At 39.6% G+C, this 24,200-nt stretch overlaps 1 protein-coding gene across 5 annotated transcripts in view; it reads right to left on the minus strand.

Moving 5' to 3' along the window:
* Window positions 1-24,200, minus strand: part of trps1 (trichorhinophalangeal syndrome I) — a 101,136-nt gene that overhangs the window by 44,012 nt on the left and 32,924 nt on the right. For all 5 annotated transcript variants that reach the window (XM_026299957.1, XM_026299960.2, XM_026299959.2 and 2 more), the window contains exons 3-8: window positions 11,305-12,018; window positions 10,704-10,819; window positions 4,509-5,103; window positions 4,001-4,215; window positions 3,328-3,538; window positions 2,883-3,123 (exon numbers count right to left, since the gene is read on the minus strand). In XM_026299957.1, the coding sequence (XP_026155742.1) occupies window positions 2,883-3,123; window positions 3,328-3,538; window positions 4,001-4,215; window positions 4,509-5,103; window positions 10,704-10,819; window positions 11,305-12,018 (2,092 nt within the window). The remainder of the gene's footprint in view (window positions 1-2,882; window positions 3,124-3,327; window positions 3,539-4,000; window positions 4,216-4,508; window positions 5,104-10,703; window positions 10,820-11,304; window positions 12,019-24,200) is intronic.

Below are 24,200 nucleotides of genomic sequence, written 5' to 3' on the forward strand. Positions count from 1 at the left end.
TTTTGGTTCGTTTTCAATGCTTAAAACCTATTCATCTTCTTCTTCTTGTCTCTCTTGTTACGTGCGTTTCATTCTTGGTCTACATCCTACCATTTTTGTAGTTTTCTTGCCTTTTACTAAATGTTGAAGAAAACACATCCTGGGCAACGAGAGACTGAAGTTGAGGACTGCATCTGCAGTAGATCCAAAAGGTTCAAGTATTTGTAGAAATTTGTGAAAATGAGTGTGTGTTAAAGTATACCTTGTACCTAGTGGACTTAAACGTTTCCAGATGCTGAAAAAAGACACAGTGGCCTCACTGTTTGTCATCACCATACACACACCACACATGGACTGGTGCACTTACTGACTCATTCATTTACTCACTCACCGTGCTCTGTCTCTCCCTTTTACACAGACTAACATGATATATGAAGTTTATATCATTCATTCTGCACATGTGCTGATCTAATCTCACTTCATCCTGAACGCTGTCAACAGCAGAATTATTCTCATGCTCTCGAAATTCTATTTATTTTTTTGCAGTTGACAATAAGAAAAATGACAACACATTAGTAATACAGTACAAAAAATGTTAAAGCTATTTGAAAGCACTTTTTTAAGCACCGTCTGTAACAACTGTATTTGTGTGTGTGTGTTTGAGGAGGGGGGGGTTACTCGTTTTAAAATGATTTTATTGAGAGTAGTGAGCTGGAATCATAAGAGTTATGAGGTTACCTTTAATCTATGGTTGTATTAATTTGATAAACGTTACTGTGGAAAACAAAAACATTAGTAATGATTTGCTAACTAAAACTAGTCAATTATAAAACATGACTGCATGGAAAAACACCATATGTTGCTAAATTCTTGCTGGTGTATGTCTTTCTTTTAGCTTATAGCTATGTCAGTTCCTATTTGAGAGTGTTTAGGTATAAAAACTATTTGGAAATTGATTAGTTTGTTCCAGCTACTAACTTTTTCCTCCTAACATCACGGTTCTGTGTTCTGACGACTTTATAATTAAATCATAGTGTTTATTTCCTAAAAATCGATCTTGAAGTCCTTTTAGGTTGGGTTGATTTTAGTGGTGGTGTGGAACTTTATTTCAGATTTCTTTGATATGAGTTCCAAGATTAAAAGCTGAGATTCTGTTAAGGACATGAGTGTACTGTTAAATCCTCTCCACACTCTCTTTCTCACTCTATCACTTTGTCACCCTCTTTCCCTTCCTCTTTCCTCTGCGTATCCCTTTCTTCCTCTTTTTTCTTTCATTCTCCTCGCCCACTCTCCTCTTTCTCCTTCCTTCCTCCCTCTCTGTCACACCAGCCTCTTTTCTTTTTTCTTTCTCTTTCTCCCTCTCCTTCTCTCTCTGCTCACTCTGGAATGAATCAAACTTTTAAACCTTTCATTGATTTGTAGCAGAAATCTTGTTAAGATGGCACTGTCAGACTGTAATTTTGTGTATGCCTGTGTGAGAGAACAAAGAGCAACTTGTGTATGTGAAGGTCTCTGTGAGCATATTATCAAGAAGCAATTCAGATCAGCCATGTAGGTCAATACATAAATGGTCAAAAAGATTTCACACGACTATCTCCACTTTTGTGTTATCTCTTCATGTATCTCTGCCTTCTTTGGCTCCAACTTTCCCACACCCCATCTCTCCGTTTCCCACCCTAACTCACCATAGGCTTCTCTATCATTTACTCACTTTGTCACTGAAACTCCAGTGAATGTGTGTGTGTGTGTTTGTGTTGCTGTGTTCTGCCTGTACAGACAACTAATTGGATCTGGAGTCTGAGCCCTCCAGGAGTTTTAGCTATATGAAACCGAGCTTAAGGCTTTTTTAGCAGGTATACACAGACATTTGTATGTGGCTTCCCAGAATTCTTTGACCTCATCTCTGCTGCTCAAAGCTACATTAGGTGCTACTAGTATAGCACACCCATATTTCTAACTGAACTACTGGCAGCTGAGTTGCATTTTGGGTTATACTGGTGCTAGGTTTGGGTGGACTAATAAAGCAATATTTCTGGTTCTGCTGTATTTTAATGCTATTTTTAAACTGTCAATCATGAGTTCAATGACGTTAATGTCAGAGTTTGGATGACTACATAAATCAGAGACTGAAATGGGCAAAATGAGTTGCAAAGATCGCAAAACTGCAAATGGAAACTGAGGCATTCTCTATCTGGATATACAGTAAGTAGATTTCTGGCACTTCACCTACTTCCAAGGTGAATGAAAAGGAGACAAAAGTATTAAACTTTATTGGGAGAACAAAGTGCTTCAGCTTATGGCCTTCATCAGGCCCATTATACAAGAAATTATGAGCCAAAAAGAAGGCCAAAAGCAATAACACGCTGGTCTCACAACAGTTTTCTCTAAACCTACTGTGACTGGATTTTTGACTCTTTAAGCTTCCAAGTGTGAATGTCAAAATTATGTCTATGAAAGTCTTAAGTGCATGATTTTTTTTAATGAGCTGTTGCTAAAAATGAGTGTGCTCGGTCAACATTTCCTGGATAATTGAGTGTAAAAAATGAGATTTACAGGGTTTTGATTTTTTTAACACAGTTATACTAAAACATTTAGCCACAGACTAAAAGAAATATATATTCATACTAGGATATGCAATCATCTGATGCCATGTTCAGTCTCAGGCAACGCATGGCACAAAATTACAGATTTTAGAAAAAATGATAAACAGAATGACTCCTGAAAGCAAACACATTCCTGTAAATTCTTATGGTTACGATTTAGTATTTTACAATATTGATTAAAAGGCAGATATTCTTTGTATCTTTACATTCTGATATCAAAAAATCAGTCCTGCAAGAAAGAAAAACCTTACAGTGTTAAAATATATTAGTACATAATATTACTTTTCCCATGTCTCTCACCTGTAGTGTCTAAAAATCTCTTCTTCTACTTCTGTGATGAAGTGACACTTTGTACAAGAATACTCCCTCTCTCCTCCTGCTCCTCTGCCTGCTTCTTTGTCTCCTCCAACCTCTTCCTCAGCCTTGACATGTGGAGGAGCCCCCTTTAGGTTGATCAGGGTGTGGCAGCTTTCATAGTGTTGCAACAACACATCAATGTCAGTGGTGGCAAACACACACTGGTCACACAAGTGGGTGACGCCTAGGTTCAGAAAAGGAGCACAGATGAGGGGTAAGAAAGGGTAACGGTGCATGAAAATATAAAGTAAAGGTAACAATGATCTAAATTTAATAATTTTCCAAAGTCTGGCAATATTTGAGTGGGCAGTTTTTATGCTTAAAAAGTTTCAAATATTGTGTCAAAAAATAATTTCTTGCACAGTGATCGATGTATGCCTTTGTATACCTTGTGTGACAACAGGATGGGCATGGTTAGATGGGTGTAAGGTGGGGCCAGAAATCACACCTGGGTCACCTCTAGGATTAGGAGGGCTCATGCTGGGTGAGGAGGTTGCAGCAGGTTTAGAACCAGTGGTGTCCTGCTGTTTGGTAGACTGAGGAAACTTGGAACTGCATTTAGGACAGGTGGGCTTCCGACAAGCAAAGGGGTGGGAAACCTATGAAGAAAAGAAAAGTTTGCAGCATCAGCTGTTTGGATCTTACATGCTTTATTTAATACTACTAATACTGTGCATACGTGACAAATTTCAGGAAATGTTTCTTCCTGTTGCTCCTCATTTTTGTGCTGTGATGTAATTAGTGTCTATACAAGTGACACCAAATAGATATAAGTGCTACATCTATTTGAATGATGCCACCCTGATTTAATTTCGCTGTTATTCGTTCATTTTGCATTTTTAACAGCTGCAATGGCACAGTTTGGCAGCTAGCACAAACAAGGGTGGGGAGTGTACGGGTTGGCGAAATCAGGAGAATGTTATTAACTAGGCTAGAAATGAACTTTACATTTATTACATTTTGTCCTTGTGCTTACAAAACAGCAAAAAAAAAAAATCTAATTAGCAAGCAAACGCCAAAACACTAAGCAAATAAAATTTTCAATATTTTATTAATCTCACCTCCCCCAGGTGTTTATGTGGCTGACAGAGTCCTTGAGGACAATACATGCAGTGCTGAATGCAGCAACGGTGGATGGAGTGGTTGTGCTGGTAGTGCAGTAGTAACGGTGCCACTACTATCACATCTGCACTGTGGGCCATTGAGTAGCGGAAATCACACAATTGGCAGTTGTAACTGGTCACGACTGCTTCTGAGTCGGTGCTGTTCGGGTCTCCTAGTGGCAGAAAACAGAACAAAGGCAAAAAAGAAGGTCAGAAATTCTAAATGGGTCAAATGTATCACAAGACAAACAATGGTGGTGACTTGGTATCATGGCACCAGAGACATAAAAATGGGTTAAACATTGTAGTGCTAGTAAAAGCAAGTATAGTAGGTAGAAGCCAGCATGGTCGAGCATTTCAAGAGTAAAGTCAATCATTTTAGTAACAGAAGTAAAAATTATAAATAAACTATTTAAAGCACCACATCACCACCATATTTCACCATTTTGTCCTGCCATTTCACTACCTTGGCTGGTGCTGGATGGGTTGGTTGATAGATCTTTGCGACTTTTAGATGCCATGTGGTCTCTCTCTCCTCCCTCTCTTCTCACTCCTCTCTCCATCACCATGGAGTTGGTGGGGCTCATAGTACCTCCTGTGCTCATTCTGTGTCTTTGTTCATAGTGCTCTAAAAGCTTTGCAGAGCCCCCTGACCACTCACAACTCCAGCTACAGAATTTACACCAATAATATGCCTGCACAGCGCCTCGAGCTGGCTCCCCAGTCCAGCTTGAAGAATCTGAACATGCCCGCACTGCGATGGAGTAGCCGACCAAGGAATCGTCTTCTGCTCTCACTGCCACCCGCTCGGCCCCTTCTAAGATCTGACTCCTCCCCTTCACCTGGCTGTCGTGCGTAGCCAGGTTGTTGATGGTTAGAAGGGGTGTGGTTGGTGGAGTTTTTACTTTATTTGGATGTGAGGACAGGAAGTGTTGTTCAAGTTCTACAGAATTACTGCCCATGTATGTGAAGTTGCAGAATTTGCAGCGAAAATACTTAGTGTTCCCCTGGCAATCAGAGGTTTTCCGACCAATCCCAATTAGCGTGCCACCCAATGTCACCTGTAAACAAGCAGAAAAGAGAGAACATATAAGGTTTTGTTGCATCAAAATTGAAAATATATTTCTCTATATGATATAATCATACACAGATATATTTTATATCAGGTAAAACAAATCCTTCAATTTTTTTTTTTTAACTTGCAAAACAAAGAACAATGCAGGTGGAAATCAGTCAGGTAGCAAGTCACCCTCAGCCAATGTTGAACCTCACTGGTTGAACTGACAATAACACCAGTAGCAGATTATGTCAGCTGTAGCTAATGAAGTGTAACAGCTATGTCTATACTCAGCCAAAGCTCACATCACTGCACAAGTGCACTACAAGTTTTTGTGGTTGAAAAAGACAGAGGGGCGATATTTCTCCAACCTAGCTAATGAAACATAAACTTTTAGATCAAGTAAGATACACTTTCCATTTCAACGTGTCAGATAAAGATAATCAACATTTCATATCTAATACCATTCAATTATTTTTTGGGTTGTGGCTTCAGGTAGAGGACATTATTTAGCCTCTCAAAACTGTCTTAGTCATTAAAGCGGATAATAGATCTTATTATTCAGATATTAATATATTGTTACCTGCAAATATGGGAAGTCAAAACTTAATTAAATTTGGTTAACCTTGATTCTAAACGCTGTACAACATTTTAGAGATAGATCTACCAATTTTGCCTTCTCTATAGCATCTAAAAATACATGAAAGAAATGTGATGTACAGTAAGCCCGTTATTACGGATTTCCATGCAGCAGGTATTCTAGGGATGCATGACATAAGCCTTCAATCACTGTGCTGAGCTGTGCTGCTGCGAATATGAAAAACTATGCTTCAGCTGCTCTTAGTACTTTGGCTCACAGCAAATACATTTTCTGTATGTATCTGTAACTGCCAGGGATTAAAAGGCTGCTCTAACGCCAACTAACCAACCGGTAATACACCACCCAGGCTGTGCTGTAACATCCACTGTATGAGGCCAAGGTTCTGAATTACTGAGCGAGCAACCTGACACTCGTCTGTGTTTTATTAGCTCCTGGACTGTAGGTGATTATACTGTGCTAGTGGCTATATTGGTGAGCAGGCAACCTGGCAAGTCTTGCAGTGACATTAGACTTACTACTGTAGAATACGGATTTGTCTCTTTACAGATGTCTGGTAACAGAGGTCTGGCAAGAACAAAATGCAATCGGTAAGCTGCATTTTATTGAGCAAAGATGTTTAGTTTCATAATTTTTCAATTGCATTAAGCTTCATTTTTACAGTGCAAATACAGATGAGCACTCTCAATGGCGGACATTGCCTTTCTTCCATTTTTTGCCACTTAGTTATTAAACCATTACTGTCTCTTTGAGTGAAGGGGATAATATACAGTGGGTACATATTCAGACCCCTTTAAATTTTTCACTCTTTGTGTCATTGCAGCCATTTGCCAAAATCAAAAAAGTTCATTTTATTTCTCATTAATGTACACTCAGCACCCCATCTTGACAGAAAAAAACAGAAATGTAGAAATTTTTGCAAATTTATTAAAAAAGAAAAACTGAAATATCACATGGTCATAAGTATTCAGACCCTTTGCAGTGACACTCATATTTAACTCACATGCTGTCCATTTCTTCTGATCCTCCTTGAGATGGTTCTGCTCCTTCATTGGAGTCCAGCTGTGTTTAATTAAACTGATTGGACTTGATTAGGAAAGGCACACACCTGTCTATATAAGACCTTACAGCTCACAGTGCATGTCAGAGCAAATGAGAATCATGAGGTCGAAGGAACTGCCCAAGGAGCTCAGAGACAGAATTGTGGCAAGGCACAGATCTGGCCAAGGTTACAAAAGAATTTCTGCAGCACTCAAGGTTCCTAAGAGCACAGTGGCCTCCATAATCCTCAAATGGAAAAGTTTGGGACGACCAGAACTCTTCCTAGACCTGGCCGTCCAGCCAAACTGAGCAATCGTGGGAGAAGAGCCTTGGTGAGAGAGGTAAAGAAGAACCCAAAGATCACTGTGGCTGAGCTCCAGAGATGCAGTAGGGAGATGGGAGAAAGTTCCACAAAGTCAACTATCACTGCAGCCCTCCACCAGTCGGGGCTTTATGGCAGAGGGGCCCGACGGAAGCCTCTCCTCAGTGCAAGACACATGAAAGCCCGCATAGAGTTTGTCAAAAAACACATGAAGGACTCCCAGACTATGAGAAATAAGATTCTCTGGTCTGATGAGACCAAGATTGAACTTTTTGGCGTTAATTCTAAGCGGTATGTGTGGAGAAAACCAGGCACTGCTCATCACCTGCCAATACAATCCCTACAGTGAAACATGGTGGTGGGAGCATCATGTTGTGGGGGTGTTTTTCAGCTGCAGGGACAGGACGACTGGTTGCAACTGAAGGAAAGATGAATGCGGCCAAGTACAGAGATATCCTGGAAGAAAACCTCTTCCAGAGTGCTCAGGACCTCAGACTGGGCCGAAGGTTCACCTTTCAACAGGACAATGACCCTAAGCACACAGCTAAAATAACAAAGCAGTGGCTTCGGAACAACTCTGTGACCGTTCTTGACTGGCCCAGCCAGAGCCCTGACCTAAACCCAATTGAGCATCTCTGGAGAGACCTGAAAATGGCTGTCCACCAACGTTCACCATCCAACCTGACAGAACTGGAGAGGAGCTGCAAGGAAGAATGGCAGAGGATCCCCAAATCCAGGTGTGAAAAACTTGTTGCATCATTCCCAAGAAGACTCATGGCTGTACTAGCTCAAAAGGGTGCTTCTACTCAATACTGAGCACAGGGTCTGAATACTTATGACCATGTGATATTTCAGTTTTTCTTTTTTAATAAATTTGCAAAAATTTCTACATTTCTGTTTTTTTTCTGTCAAGATGGGGTGCTGAGTGTACATTAATGAGAAATAAAATGAACTTTTTTGATTTTGGCAAATGGCTGCAATGACACAAAGAGTGAAAAATTTAAAGGGGTCTGAATACTTTCCGTACCCACTGTAAAGACATTTATATTCTAACAGCTATTGCCTGGGTGCAGACATTCAAAAGGCAGAAAAAAGCAGACGAGGACACACTGAGATGGCAAGATGAAACATAAAACGTAAACTAAAAAGAGTAAGATAAGCAATAACCATTCAAAACGGTTACAAAAGTCAGACTTTACATTACAGTTTCACTGAAGAGAATAAATTCAGAATAGCAAATGAGAGCTGCTGTTGTGTGTGATATCACAACAGCAATCATCCAACCATCATATCCCACAGACCCTGCCCAGGCAATTAGGAAAGGGCCAACATCAAGTCTTTTTAGCAGGCAACAGACAGAAAGATACAAGTGGGAATATGAGAAAAGGAGAGGGAGAAAGAAAAAAGACAGAGGGCAAGCAGGACACAGTGAGGGGAAAGAGTGCAAGTCGAGGGATAGAGGTGGGAAGGGGAAAGAGTTGAGCAGCAGATGAAGAGCAAATTAAGAAGTTAGAGAAAAAAAGGGATTAGAGTAAGAATAAGTGAACAAAGAAGAAAGGCAGACCCGGGGAGAAGGTAATGAAGAGACAAAGATACATGATGAGAGCGACAACTGGAGAACAGAGAAAGAAAAAGAAGGCTAAATATGTCTGACAGCTGTTTCATTACGCTGCCTAACAGCTTATAACTATTGGTTTCAGAGCATTTCTCTCTTTCACTGCCTTCTCTCCTTTCCTCCTCCATCTTTATCTCACTTTTGCTCTTTCCTTCTTTTTAGTATCCATCTGCTTCCAGACTCTTTTTTTCCTCAGATCTCATTGGTTGACAGGCCACCTCGTCTTAGCAAATGACAACATGGAATTTTCCAAACGTGGGCGGGAGAGAGAAAAAGCAAGTGAGGGATGGAGAGAATAGAGACCCCTTTCATTCGTTTTTTTTAAATATTTTTTTTTTATATACTTTCACTTTTTCTTCATAATGATGACTTAAGCCTGCTGGATTTTCTATTCCTAGTGTGTGTGTGTGTGTGTGTGTGTGTGTGTGTGTGTGTATGACTACTGCGTGTAAGTGTACGTGTGTTTCTGTGTCCATTACGTGACTTACAGTCATTACAGGGCTGCTGGTTTAAATGAAATGAGACTCCTTGACAATTCCTCGCATGCACACACACACACACACACACACACGCACACACGTTTATTAGATCATCTTGTTTAAACCTTTCAGACAAAACCCTACTGTTCAAACACACTTAAAGTCCAGATTCTTGACCAAATTGTTACTGAAACTGGAGCAGTCACAGAAAAAGACAATTAAGAAATTGAGATCTTATTTCTGAATACACATTCATACACAGACAGAGTATTGAAAATACACCTGCAGTATGAAGTATGGAAAACTTTTTATAGGGATCTAGTTGAGTTGAGGTCAGGTGCCCTACTTGTCTCCTTCTCAGTGCCTATCAATGTTACAAATGAATTGCAGCTTTTTCAATTCCATAAATTATTGTCATGACAAGTAATGATCATAACTAAAATAATTTGCCACCTGCTTTGGATCAAAGTTTCTAAATGAGACAGATTATTTGAAACATTTTCTGACACACTAGGTTAGTACTGTTGCCTCACAGCAAGAAGGTTCTGGATTCAAATCCTGTTCAATTTGCTTCCAAAGAAATATACAGTATGTCCTTTTGGAAAGAATCAGAGCAAACAAAAACACAAAAGTAGACACATTTGCAGTGCACTTCAACTACATTAGTTGCTCTCTAATGTACTTTTTAAAATATTGGGGAGAACTTTTGAGTGCTAGAGCTAAAACTGCACAAACAAGTGCAAAATTAATGCCCATTTAAGTCTCAAACTGAAATTACAAGACAAAAAAAAAAAAAAGTACAATGTTTGGTGTACTCTTAACTGTGAACAGAAATGACTGAAACAGTAAGCCAAGATACATACAATCAGACACGTTAAAATTATTAAAAGAGAAACCTGCTTGGGAGCTGCAAGATTTTGCACCACCTCTAAACTCAAAACAAGATCTATAGTAGCAAAATGGCGAAAGGACGAGGGTGCATACCATCACCTTCTATGATCAATACATTTATGAACCATGCTGCTTTGAGACGAGTGCAGCAACTTCCGGGTGAGTGATGTTTTGTGCCACACCGGACTGTGTACTCCAAAGAACACACACTATATGCTGTTTGCAGCTAAGCATGATGATGGCAGGATGAGGTTCACCAAATCTGAGAACAAGTCGATAACCAGGCTGCAACTGCACCAAGCGGAAAGCTTCAGTTATGTTATGCTTTCAAGACTGATGATGAAAAGGATTGTGAAACAGACTGAAACTCACAGGCCAACTGGGTCCAGTATTGTAGCCTTTTCTAGAACTGATGAGGTAATAAAAATATCCTTTAAAAAGAACACTTTCCTTTCCTTACCGTTTGTTCTGCATCACCTCACCACCACCGATTTCTTTGTGTTCATTGGTTTGTTGTCTATTTCTTTAAAGTTACATATACTATATTTTTAGTGCATTTACAAACCAAACAAATTAATATTTTGAACTGGCTGGATGGAAAAAAATGAAGCATAAACATATGTTAAATCTGTATTGTATGACTGTGACCCGTTCTTACCTGTACATCATATGTGCCATTCATCATAACTGTCCTGTGCTGTTGACTGTGTATATCTGGCCTTGTCTTCCCTAACTCTTTGGCTTGGTTCCTCTGTCCTTGTCCTGTCTGTAAATCTAGGAGCAGAAACACAGGGGAGGTCAGGCTTGTAGAAGCAGAAAAACAAAAAGGGGCTGGGCTGCCAGAGGCAAAAAAAAAATAACCAAGGACAGGTCTGACATCTGGAGAAAAGAAAAACTTTTGAATCACCAATTAACAGGTTGTGGTTGAAAGCAACTGGTGGACATGCAGCATACAGAAAAACTAACTTTAGAAAGTTAATACCTTACATTTTCAAGAAAAAATAACTTTATATAACTTTGTAACATTAAAGAGCAGAGATCCATTAGTTACATACTCAGGTTGAGCCACTAAATTAGTATGTAATGAGGTGGCATTTGGATTTTTTTCTCCATTCTAGGTTCATTTTAAGATACTTACAACACAATGGCAATAGGTCCCTGTGTGGTGTGAATGTGTGCACCTTGACACTCACTATCCAGTGTGCAGCAGTAATTAATATATAAACTCAAACACGTTTATCTTGAGAGCTCAAATTTACCTAGAAGTGTGTGTTGGGGAGTCATATTGTGGAGGGCCAGAATGTGTGTGTCGAGGGCAGCATCCTGGCGTGTGCGGTTGTGCAGACCAAGGTGATACTTCCTAAAGTGCTTCACTAGGTCAGCAGGGTCATTGCCATAGTAACCATAACCGCACACATTGCACTTGAAGTCCTGGAGTTTAGGAGAGGGGCTGGACGAAAGCGGAGGGGTGTCAGTTGTCGACTCCTCCCCTCCTTCCTGTTGGAGAAGGTGGGGGGTGGAGAGGAGGGGAGGGGTAAGGTGGTCTGCCTCCCCCCTCTCTCTTTCACTCCCTTCTCCTTCCTCTACCCCCTTCTCTCCATCCTCAGGCTCCGACTGGCTCTCGACTCTGTCGGTCATTGATGTCCCTCCTTGCTTGGACCTCCCTCCTCCTCCTCTTCTTCCCCCCTTCTCCTCGTTACAGTAGCGATCACTGACGGATGAGGGCGAGACAGATGAGGAAACACACTCGCTTTCTCCCTCCTCCTCCTCCTGCTCCTCATCTGCTCTGATCCGGTCAGACGACTCTGGTTCAGAAGGTCGATTTATTCGTTCGGCCTCTGCCCCTACTCTGCCCTCTTCCTCTCCCTCCTCTTCTTCTTCTCCTCCTGGCCTCCTCCCCTCTTCTTCCTCCTCCTCCTCCTCCTCCTCACCTCCCACACTCCGGATAGGGGGATTCTTCTTCCTCACCATCGCTAAAACAAGTGAAGAGAGAGATAGAAAAGGTTATTTTGTTGTTGCATTGTTTGACTGATATGTTTATATTATCTAAAAGATGTTGGCTATGTTTTGTTTATGCTTACATGCCAAACCTGGGGGATGAAAATATCAAGCAGATTTCTGTAATCCCTTAAAATCAAGACGCTAAGAGATACAAGGTGCGTGCTGGACTCAAAAAATATACAGCGAATTACATGCACACGCATGCACAGACACAAATATAATTTTCTGACAATACGGTATGTGTACTGAACAGTTCTGATTCAATTTACAAACTTCTTTGAACGCTGAAATCTGTGACGATCCTCAACCACAAACCCCGTCAAATAAAAACAGCCTCAACAAATCAGAAACATCTCAGCCTGTGAGAGATTTTGCAGGGGTGTGTTTGTTGCATCCTTAAATGCAACTCCCCCCCCCCCCAAAAAAGGGAGTGAATCTTTTTATCGTTATGGAAACCATCCGTGAGAATCTTCAACACATGACCACATCAAAACCCAAACCATATCAGAGAGAGGGATGGTGGAGAGAGTGTGAGGCACAGAGAAAGATGGGGGAGACAGAGGGAGAGGAGAGAGACAGAGAGAATGGCCAACATTGAACCACATCAAACTACACACTCCATATCAGAAAGATGGATGAGGGAAGCTGCAGACTGCGATTCGCCCCCTCTAGCACTCCAAATTTCTCTGTCTTTTGCATCTCTTTCTCCATTGGCTTTCATTCACTTTCTGTCTCCCAGATTCTCTTTTTCTCATCTGTCACTATCTCTGTCTCTTACGCTGTATGTCATCTCCCATCTTTTGGTTTCTTTTCTCTTATCTATTCTTTTTTTTTTCTCTTCTTACCAATTTTATCTCTCATTTTACTTTTACCTCTGACCTCATTGCCTTTTTTTCTCTCTCAACCTTTCACTTATTTTCTTGCGTAAAATACCTCTATCAAACAAAAAAGGCACTTACCAAGGTATTTTTCTAGTATTTCCATCATGTCTTTCTTGTTTCTTTACTCAATATCCCTTGTTCACATGCAGGAATAATTGCTTCAATTATTTAAGTAATTCCATCATTAGAATTTTTCTTTTCTCTTCCTTCTACCACCCACCCCAATCTCTCCTACCCACTACCACCCCCCCACCAATACCCTCCCTTATAATCACTATACAAAGCCATCAAATAACCGGCCATGTGTTTTACGTTAAACCATAATATTTCTTTTGTTTGAGAAGAGAACAATTGTGGTCGTTCTGTTCACAACAGTCGTGACAGAGAGATACTGCGTGTGTTTTTGCGAGCATGTGTGTGCACGCGCGTGTGTTTATTTGTGGTCGTTCAGTTCAAATTCAGTCGTAAACACAGTCAACCCATTGACCCATACACTGTGTTTGTATGTGTGTGTGTGTTCGGTCATAAACACAGTCAAACCCAACAGACGCCTGATAGACGCCAACAACTGATCACTTTTAGATCAATGCAATATGAGTGGGAAAGACACTGCGTGTGTGAGTGCGTGTTTCTGTGTGTGAGTAATGCATGTTTGAGGATGCGTGCGGAAAAGAGATAGCATGTGTGCGACCCAGCGAGTACGTCTGTGTTAGTGTGAGAGATAAGCGCTTATGGTTATTTGCCATTAGCGAACTACAAACAGTTAAAGCATGAGAAAATCAACAGATGTTTAAAGAAAGAATTAAAAGGAGAAGTAGCTGGAAACAGATCATCAAATGATTATAGACAAACACATGTAGACACACATTAACAGCAATGGCTGTAACATAATCTAGAGGATTAGGAACAAAACAAAATAAAACACAAACAGCAAGAAAAGAAAGAAAAATGACTAAGCGACAGAGAGAGAGAGACAGAGAGAGAGAGAGAGAGTGAGAGCTGCTTTCTTTGTTCAATCTAATTTTCCCTCTATGGCCTTTCTAGTGTTTTACCATTTTTTCTCTCCCTCTTTCACCACCATACAACTATTAAAATAAAGCAATTTATGTCTGCAAGGGCCCACGCCTAGACCAGCCCTGGCACTCACTGTATGCATATGTGTGTGTGCATGAGGGAGAGTGAGTGAGAGCAGGGAGCAGAGGAAAATCTCATCTGATGTTCACCACACCCAGTCAGAATTCATCATTCAGTCTCTCTCTAACACACACGCCCACAGACGGGTGCACGCACACACACACACACACTCTCTCTCTCTCTCACACACACACACACACACACACACACACACACACACACACACACACACACACACACAGTGGAAAACTACAGATCGTTGTGGTAAAGCAATGAAGCTGAAATCCTGACCTATGAAACGATGACTGACCCAACTGTGTTTCCATCTGTCCTGTGTGATTTCAATGGTGGCTTAAAAAGTTAATCAAAGTTATAAGAAAATTATGAATGATTCAGCTGCAACGTTAAATCGACAGAAGAAACAAAGTATTATCATGTTTATGTATTTACACAGGTATCATTTTTTTCATTTTCATACTTCAGGTGTGCTTGTATGTTTCAGGATGTGGGCAAGAAAAAGAGGTGTGTTAAAATCCTGTACTGTTTGTGTCTGTTTCTGAGAGTACGCGTCTGTATGTGTGTGTGTGTGTGTGTGTAAGTGGAAGCGTTTGTGTGTCTCAGAACAGCCTTTGTCTGCTTCAGGTTGTATACACAGACTGGAACCATTACTATCAACTACAATTAGGCACAACCCACCACAACATACCACATAACAACTACTGCTACTAGCTTCAATTAGCCCCTATACACCACAATGGCCTCAATACTGCAGTGAGGATAAACACGACAGTTAATCATTTCCATCAACTACAATTAGCCCCAACGGCAATGAGACTTTTTATTTTAAATTTCCAATAATCAGACAAAGATAACCGTTGAAGGATATACTGAGAGGGGTAAGCTTCTGTGACTATATTGGAGAGCTCACATTTTACTGGGCTTTATGCAGTTTGGACTTATGAAACGCCATATCAAAATTGCACTGTCATGAAAAGATGTAAAAGTTTTATTATCAATGACGTTATTATTGGCATGTTCAAACTGCTATTTCAGCCTAACCAGCAGTCCAGAACTCAAATATATTCATTTGATTATAGTATGAGAAGCAGGAGCTGCTAAATTAATTTGACTATTTCTGTTCTATTTACACAAACCTAATTAGATGTCTCTACATTCTAAACAACAAAAGATGTTAAACCAGTTATTTGTCATGCATTTATTAGGGTATTTATGTGTGGTTATTATTGTATTAGATGCACATTGGATCAGCATGTAGCACCGGCACTGGAAAAAAAATAAATCCAGGAAAGTCAGAGTTAGAGCTTGCTAATGGAGAAAAACACATTACCTATACATCTCAACCATTTTACTCACTGACCCCAAGCTCATTCTCTGAATGCATAATATGAACTTGCTTTAATGGATGGTTTTGCTACAGGATCTCACACAGCCACATATTTCTGCTGCCTTTAGATATCTGTGCTCTTCCCCTCCCCATGGGACAGCTGTAGTTGGCATCTCCATCTTTCATAAACAAAAGGATTAATGTGCACCATATGAAGAAATAATGCTAAAGGCAAAGGCTCGTTACACAGAGAGCTCTCTCTCTGGCCTTTCTTTTTCTCAATCTAAGTCATTCTGTCTTTTTATATTATCCTCTCAGCCTCTGTCACTCCATTTCATGCTCCTCACAACTGTCTTGGTAAGGTAAGGTAAGGACACTTAATTAAGGTAAACAAAAAATCTAGGAGAGAGAGGGGGGGCTTGGACGTCAGGTCGTCAGGTCAGGTACACAGCTCCTCAAACAACCTACAGCATAGCAGCTGGTAAATTCCAAAAAACCAATTCTCCAACCCACAGTGATGTTCCTAGTTTATTTTGACTAATATAATAAGTCAATTATTTCCCAGATGTCCTTTCTTTGAGGTGATATGGAACTTCAAGAAAGAAAGTCATCAACAGTGACTGTGTGTGTGGACATGTGGGGATGAGCTGTCTTGGCCCAAATGGCACAATGAATAAATTAAACGCATTCACTATGAGAATAAAATACTTTAATTAGCTGAATTAATGTGAGAGCAAAGCGACTGTATAACATATTTTAACATTCATTTTCACATCTGCTTTAATGAAAAGGTTGGATGTGTGAGCAGAAAAACCAATTTAATTTTAAGTTAATACTGATATGACCATTTATAAAATATATTTTCAGGTACATGTATGACTATAATTGACTAATAACCTTAGCGTTTTGACATCGATTTTTTTGCACCCTTTTGTGATATTTTCCAACAATTTAATTTATGTCTGTGAAGCCGTGGTTTAGTGACCATTCACATATATAGTTTCTTAAATAAATACCAATGAAAAAGCAGTCCAAAACACATCACTTCCTGTGGGTTAAAAAATGTTGTTTTGAAGAACCTGGCAGACACCAGCGTTCATGCATTGTATCATTCGCCATTCATTCATATAAAAATGTCACAGATTATTAGTTCTAAGAAGGCCACTGATGCACAAAATGGCAGTCCTGCTGAAACGGCTTGTAGCTTTAGGTAATGTGTCAGTGAACAAAAGCAGCTGAAGAAAATATTAATGAAAGCATGCACATTATGTTTTAGCAGCCACACAGACAAAACAGATCAGGCCGTGAAACCGAGCCTATTTAGAGCAGTGGGATAATAATAGGAGTCGGCCACAAGTGCATGGTGCAATGTGGAGCTTACTTTGAGTGCTGGGATTGGAGGGTGGGTGTGTCTTCTAGCCTTCTGCTAGAAACAAGGGGATGAGGAAGGACTTGGCTAACAGGAGGATTTCTTTTATTTTAAGTATTATTTATTTATTTATTTGGGGAGAGGGTGTACAGGTACAAAATGAATTCATTTTGCAGAGCCAGGAGTCTAATTGAAAGTGGTAGGGGGAGAGAACCAGAAGGAGAGAGAGAGAAGGATGATATAAAAATCACTGCCATTTTAAGACTACAAGCTTTCAATTGCCTGTTAGGTCTCTAATCAATGCCAGAACTCCTACTTACACACACACACACACTTCTTCATCTGCTGTGTAGCAGAGGCCCAATTCATTCCTGCCACAGATCAAGCAAAGCACACACACACGCATAAACGTTATATAGACTAACATGCAGACACACTCTCCCAGAGTGTAGGACTCATTTGTAAAGGGGTAACAGCATGAAAAATATGTCATCTCAAATGTCAAACTTAATCAGAGGTTCACATTTCAATACCTCTCTCTCTTTATGAGCCCCCCCACCCCAACTGTATACTGCTTACTACTCCTTATATTGCTCTCTTACTCACTCAAGTTCACATAAACCACTGTTGTGAACATACTTCGCTCCTTCTCTCCACTCCCTAATCTGTCCATCCTTCACTTTCTCAATTAATATCTCACTCCCACCCACCCTTATCCATTTTCCTCCCTTCTCTCCGTTGCTGTCTTCTTCACCAGCTCTATCTCTCTACTCCATTTACTTCTGCTATATCCTTACATGAACCTTGAGGCATCTGTGTGTGAGAATATGCAAAAATATAAGTGTCAAAAGCACAACAGTTAACAGTTAGCAATCACTTAACAATACATGCCTGACAGATTAATTACACACAGTGGAGAAATGTTCTTATAAAACTGAAACTTAAAAAAAAAACAACCCATCAGGCCATGCCACTTTAGTGTTTGTCCGTATTACCATGTATGAATGTGTGTGAGTCTTGTCAGTGTATGTAAGTGTAAAAGCAAATTTTCTTTACTTTCCGGTCTTCATGGAAGCAGTTTCCAAACAGTATTTCTCATTATTCTTTCTAACATGTCTGTCAAAGACTTTTGAGAATATTTTAAACTGAACTTACATACTGTACAACTTTTAAAAACATGTTCTAAAGCCTGATCAAGGAGCATGTCTTGTTGTACCTGCATGGCACATTCCGTTGATAATGATTATGTCAAGATTGATGACCATGTGGACATGGAAACAGGAAACAAAGTCTGTTGCAGATTCTCATACAAGCCAATAATGTTAAACTATGTTTTAGGTTTACTATGTTTTAGAGGCAGACAGTCAGCTGACTCAAATGTGCTGTTTTCATTTAATAAAACAGAAAATATATGCTGTGCAGAAATTAGGTGCTATAAAGTGCTCACTAATGCTCTGCATAAGACATTGTCGACGTATTACTCATAATACACACAATGCAAAGACCTCCGAACATGACTGCATCCATCCGACATGCACGCAAACATACACACAGACGCAACCCAGCCCTCCGCCACAGAAACTTTATTAAAAGTCTATTAGGGGAGTCTGACCTCCAATAACTGCACTGGATTACTGCGCCACACAGGGTCTGGGAAGTACTGTATTGTTGTGGTTTTGTGTATTTGAGTGTGTAACACTCTGCAGGAGGCCTATTTCCCCCACCCCAAGGGAGTCAGAGCAGAACACTGGTTCATCCCACACACAGACACACACACAACTGGGAGCTGTACGGTAGAACACTTTGGGGTTTCCGATCTCTATCCGGATGCACCTCAGAAACTACTGAAGGAAGGAGGAGAGTCTACTTTCAACCTCAATTAAATCTTTACCTTTACAGCTCACACAACAGGCACTCCAACAGAGAATGTCAGAGGTGACAGAAAGCTACTTTTCCAAATGTGATTTCCTCAACATGACAAAGTAGCTGTTTTCATCTGCTAAATGCAAATCTGAAAGAATTCTGCTAACACCCTGGGAGCCACAGTCTATAAAACTTTATTTTGAAGTGTGTGTCAAGTCCCACTGGTGGGTCAGATGAGTACAAAAACAGGTTACTTAGTTTCTCTGAACGAATTGGTTTGAAAATATTAGGCGTGCACATTTTCTGGCCAAATAATGGGAGGTTAGCAGGTTAAAACAAGGTACATTTTGTTGGATTATCCTACACAATAGACTGTCTGTGTATGTTTGACTATTACAATGAAATAGCTGCCAAGAGGTTATTGGTTCTGCTCCCAGTGGGCCCATAAATGATACTGAAATAAATCAGCATTACAATACATACACAAATCCAGGCTGCTGTACACAACTGCATCCAAATTTCACACACATACAGTACCTGTGCTACTCCATTCAGTCAAAGACACACAATAAATGCATACACATGCCGATGGTGTTTTTATATCTATGTCTGGAATTCTGGGTCTTCTCATCAATTTGTGATGTTTTACTGAAAGGGTGAAACACAAGACACACACAGGCCCAGACTATATATATCTTCTGCTATTTCAATAATCTGTGGACTGAGAGTTTATAAGACTCAATAGTCTGGCTTCTGGAATGGTTGTCTGGATTTTAACTTAAATACACACACAGCTCCCCTGCTATGGTCCTCAGAGCATACTCTGTCTCTCTGTGTGTGTCTGCATGTGTGTGTGTGTGTGTGTGTGTGTGTGTGTGCGTGTGGAGCATACCATGTGTGTGTGGTCACGTCTAAGAATGCTCTTTTAAAAATGGATCTCCCTCGCTCACCATCACTGATGATGTCATCTTAACCATTTTTTGTGGTCAGCAAGTTGCCGTCAACAGCTATCTATTGTATGTGCCTGTGTGTGTTTTGTGTGTGTGTGTGTGTGTGTGGGGGGGGCTTATTTGTAAAAAATCTGATTTATAACTTAGGGAATAAATCATACACCTGTCACAGAAATCAGTTTCATACATAAGCATGTAAAAATGCACACAAAGACAGACTATGAAGGGTGTGTGTAATTAATTATTGTTAAATCAGCTGCCAGGAGACAGAGGCTGGCAATGAGAAAATATCCTTGTGGATCACACACATGCTGAGTACAGGAAAACACGTCAACATAGAAAATCACATTTTGTTTAGTTAAACAGAGAAATGCCTTACAGGGATTAAAATATCATAGAACCATAAGCCAGAAAAGACATGTAAACCAAACATGTATATATACACTGTATAAATAAACAAACATTCACTCATGTTTATGCAATCCTCCAATAAGGACTGACCGACTACATAATCATTACATCTCCCTGTATTCTACACAATCATAATTAATGCCAAAAAACAACCACATTAAAAATTTATTTCACTATTTGCTATTAATCATTTACCATGTTTAAAAAATAATCCAACTTCATTAAATCCTCATTTAGTTATTTATGCACATCAACTAAGCCTCACACCCAGAAATTGCACACACACACACACACGCGCGCGCACAGGCACAAATGCACACCCCAATCACAAAATCTACTGTTGCTGCATCAGAAAAACTGAATAAACAACAAATGGAGGTCCTTTTTTCTGGTGAAATACGCTGAAATGGAACTCGTCAAAGTAAAAATAAAATATTAAAACTAAGAAAAGTATTAAATTGCAGCTTTAATAGCAAAGGAAATACGCAGACAGTATACAGAGATACACAACACAAACACATCAAATAAACAGAAAAGAAAAACACATCAAAAGCAGTGTCTAATAAATAATTTAAAGGCGTCCTCCAAATCCTAGAAATACTGTATTAAAGAGGTGTCTGTTTTGAAAAGCCTGTTTTAACAAAGAGTAAAAACAACAAAGTACAGCATGACAGAGGAGAGAGAAAATAATTGGTGATACTACATCTTAAACCCACAGTTGTGGAAAATATAAAGCGCAACCCACAATATCATTGTCACACTACTACTAGTTCACTACGCTGCTGTCAAAGTAATAGTTTCCCTGCCCTGGTCTCTGTCAAATGTACATGTTGAAGCACCATAACAAACAGTTAATTTTGTGGTGTGTGGCTGCAAAAATCAGGTTTCTACAGTGGAAATCCAGTTTTATTAACTAGATTTCGTTTATTGCTTTTCTTCTGTTTTTTTATCATAGATTTATTGGGCTACCACAGGGAACAGGTAATACCCAGGTTACTAGAATGTATGTAAACACCTGGCTCCCTCATTTAGTGCCTCACAGAAGGAGGACTGGGCAAAAAATGATTAGTGTGCGAGATGATGGCGTAGAAACAGACAGACTATTCACACTTGATGAACAGAGAGTACCACATGAAGAAAAAAACAACACTATCACACCTGAACACTGTTCCCTCCCCTTCTTACTCACTGTTCTTCACTCTTTTATTCACTCACCACTGCCATTTCTCCTGCTAGTGTGAAAACGTGGGAGGAGGCAGAAATGTGTATGCCTGTGTGTGTGTGTGCGTGTAGTGGAGACCCGACAACTTCCTCTCAACTTCCTGTGATCAGAGCTCAGGGGTTGCTGGGGGACAACCAGGAAATTACACACACACACACACACACACACACACATACACACACACTCACACACGTGCTCACGCAGACACGCACACACAATAGTGTTGCATTAAGTTTGAAGAGAAGTTATTAGATAGCATTAAATATATAGCTATTAAGTTACTGTTTAAATACTGGTGTTTTCTTGAAAAGATACTGTATTAAATTACAGCACACACAGATAAGAGCCACTGGCACCTGTATAATGCAATATACTATACACTGTGTCCACTAGTAAAGAGTTGAAAATTATACTCAATACACACATGTGCAAACACATAAACAGACAATATTCACCACAGACAAAAAACGGGAAGGAGGTGCCAGGACTGCCCAATATTTCACAATAAAAGTTGAGATTTAATCATTGCCTTACATTGGGTGCATACAGTAAATCCAAATGTATTTGTGTGTGCGTGCATGTGTGTGGCCATATTCTTACAAGTAAATGCTTAAGTACAACAAAGAAGGACAGAGACATCACGAGGGTATTCTTTCCTCATTTTCAGCAGTAATTGTGTTTTCTCACACACCTATTCATGGGAACATGTGCCAGCCCAACACACACACACACACTCACTCACTCACACACACACACACACACACACACACACACACACACGTGCATGTGAAGGACACTGAGACAGTTTAGAAAGCCTTGGGGCTCAGTCTGAGCTTTCATTTCCTCTATCCTGCATAACAACTGACAGACACACACATGCACACAGATACACACAGACAAAGAATGAGAGAATGGTTATGAGACTTTCTGCCTGCCCAGGGGGACTACAGAAGTAGACAACTGGTTCTAAAAGAATAACTACAGAACCCCATTCTGCATTAAAACAAGATCATTTTCAACAAGCCAGAGTGAACAATAATCATTTAGCCTGTGATGAAATTAACTAGAAATATTCTGAAACAAAAAAGGAATGTAACAATGGTAGCTGTGGTAGACAATTATTGCTAAAATGATAATGCCACTGATGATAATCACATATTAGAGACAACCAAAAAGTCAGAGAGGAATTTTCCTGGAAATTATTATTTCTAACTTTTGGTCCAAAAAGGCAACACCTCCAGCTTTAACCCAATTTCTACAAGCTCTAGATTTTAAGAGTGGGGATAAATTGCCAGGCAAAGTCTAAAAGTACCTAAAATTCTTTATGAAAAATGATTTCTAAAAGCAGTAATTAATTATTACTGCTACTTTGTCAGCCAGTAATAGACAAGGTTTGTGAGCAAAAAAAATATTGTCCATGGGTTTTGGGGAGCCCATATCCATCTCCCTTACAGCCACACATTGCTTTTGTCACCTGTTATCATCTTTCCTCTCTTCACACACAAATGCACAGACAGTGAGCTTTCCTGTGCTAGGGGAAGTTGCAGGTCGTTGCGACATCAGAGTTTGAGATAAAAGCTCCTTAACACACACACAAATATGCACTAGTGCAAGCACACATACACAGACACAAACACATACTCTGGATTCAGTTGAAGACTTGTTTAGCTCTGTCATAATGGAGTTTTTAAGAATAAATAGAATATTCTAGGGGTATACAGAACCTACAAAGGTACTCATGAATACACACATCCAGGAGTGTGCAAAATTCATTGCAAATAATGCAATCTTATTCTTTCTAACCAAAACTCCCTCTTCAACATACATATCGTCCTGTTCTTTTTTTTTTTAAATATATTTTAGAGTTGTTTCTAGCATATGGATCAGTATATGTTGTACTAAGAATTCCACATGTATTGAAATGCAGTGTGGTTGTCTATAGATAACATTACTGAGAGTTACTGACTAAACCCGTCACGGTTTTAATCGATTTATAAACATCAAATTTCTCCCAAAGCACTGAGGTGCTGTTTTACCCACAGATCCAAATGTGTCAAATATAACTACATTTTCAGGTCAGGTCAAGAGGCTTTTATTGTCATTTCAACCATATACATTTCAGTATACAATGAAACAAAACAATGTTCCTCCAGGACCAATGTGCTAGTTAGAACATAAATTAACACAGAAGATACACAAGACTAACAAAGACAACAGATCTATACAGGACTAGATAAAGTGCATGTGTGTACTACAAAGGCAAAGAGTGGTACTTTCATCTGTACTCTAAAAGATTTAACTTCACATTTAAAAAACTCTGATAAATAATAAGAATTTGACCAAGATGAGACATCAGTTATTGAATCTTAAATCTTCTCATTTTACCTGTAGTTGCAGTGCTCTTTGGCTTTAAAGGGCAGACGTTACCATAGCAGTCAACATTATTGGGTGACTTCAAATGTGAAAACCAGTTAAAAAGAGTTTCAATACATGAAAGAGATTTTTTTTTGGCTCACGGTTTCCAAAGATTTAAAAATTTACAGGCTTTTGTTCATTACATTTCTCTATATACTGGCTGATTACTGTTAGCAAGCTGGCTTGATTTCTGTCTTTATTAAAGACCAGTGAATTGACAGAAAATGAGGAGGAAAGACTGGAACCAGGGTTGTTGTGATTATATGATAAACATCTTAAACTTAGACTTTTCAATGCGATGAGAAGCAGTGCATCAAATGAAATAAAGAACTGTAGTGATACCAAATACATTAACCTAAACACAACTAATATCTGGTAACTTGGTTGATGCAGCCCCTATATTAAATTGCGCAGATGCTTATACAAGCAAAGGAGGTGAATTGATCTAATTCTGCATTCTCAACATGATAACCTAAAATCGATGAACCTGTGATTATGTGTCTTGGCATACTCTGGATGATTTTATGGAGCGGAGTGTAGCAAAGGCTGTGGGATGATGGTGGC

Source organism: Mastacembelus armatus, chromosome 11, assembly GCF_900324485.2.
Source record: "Mastacembelus armatus chromosome 11, fMasArm1.2, whole genome shotgun sequence".
In the NCBI taxonomy this organism is placed as follows: domain Eukaryota; kingdom Metazoa; phylum Chordata; class Actinopteri; order Synbranchiformes; family Mastacembelidae; genus Mastacembelus; species Mastacembelus armatus.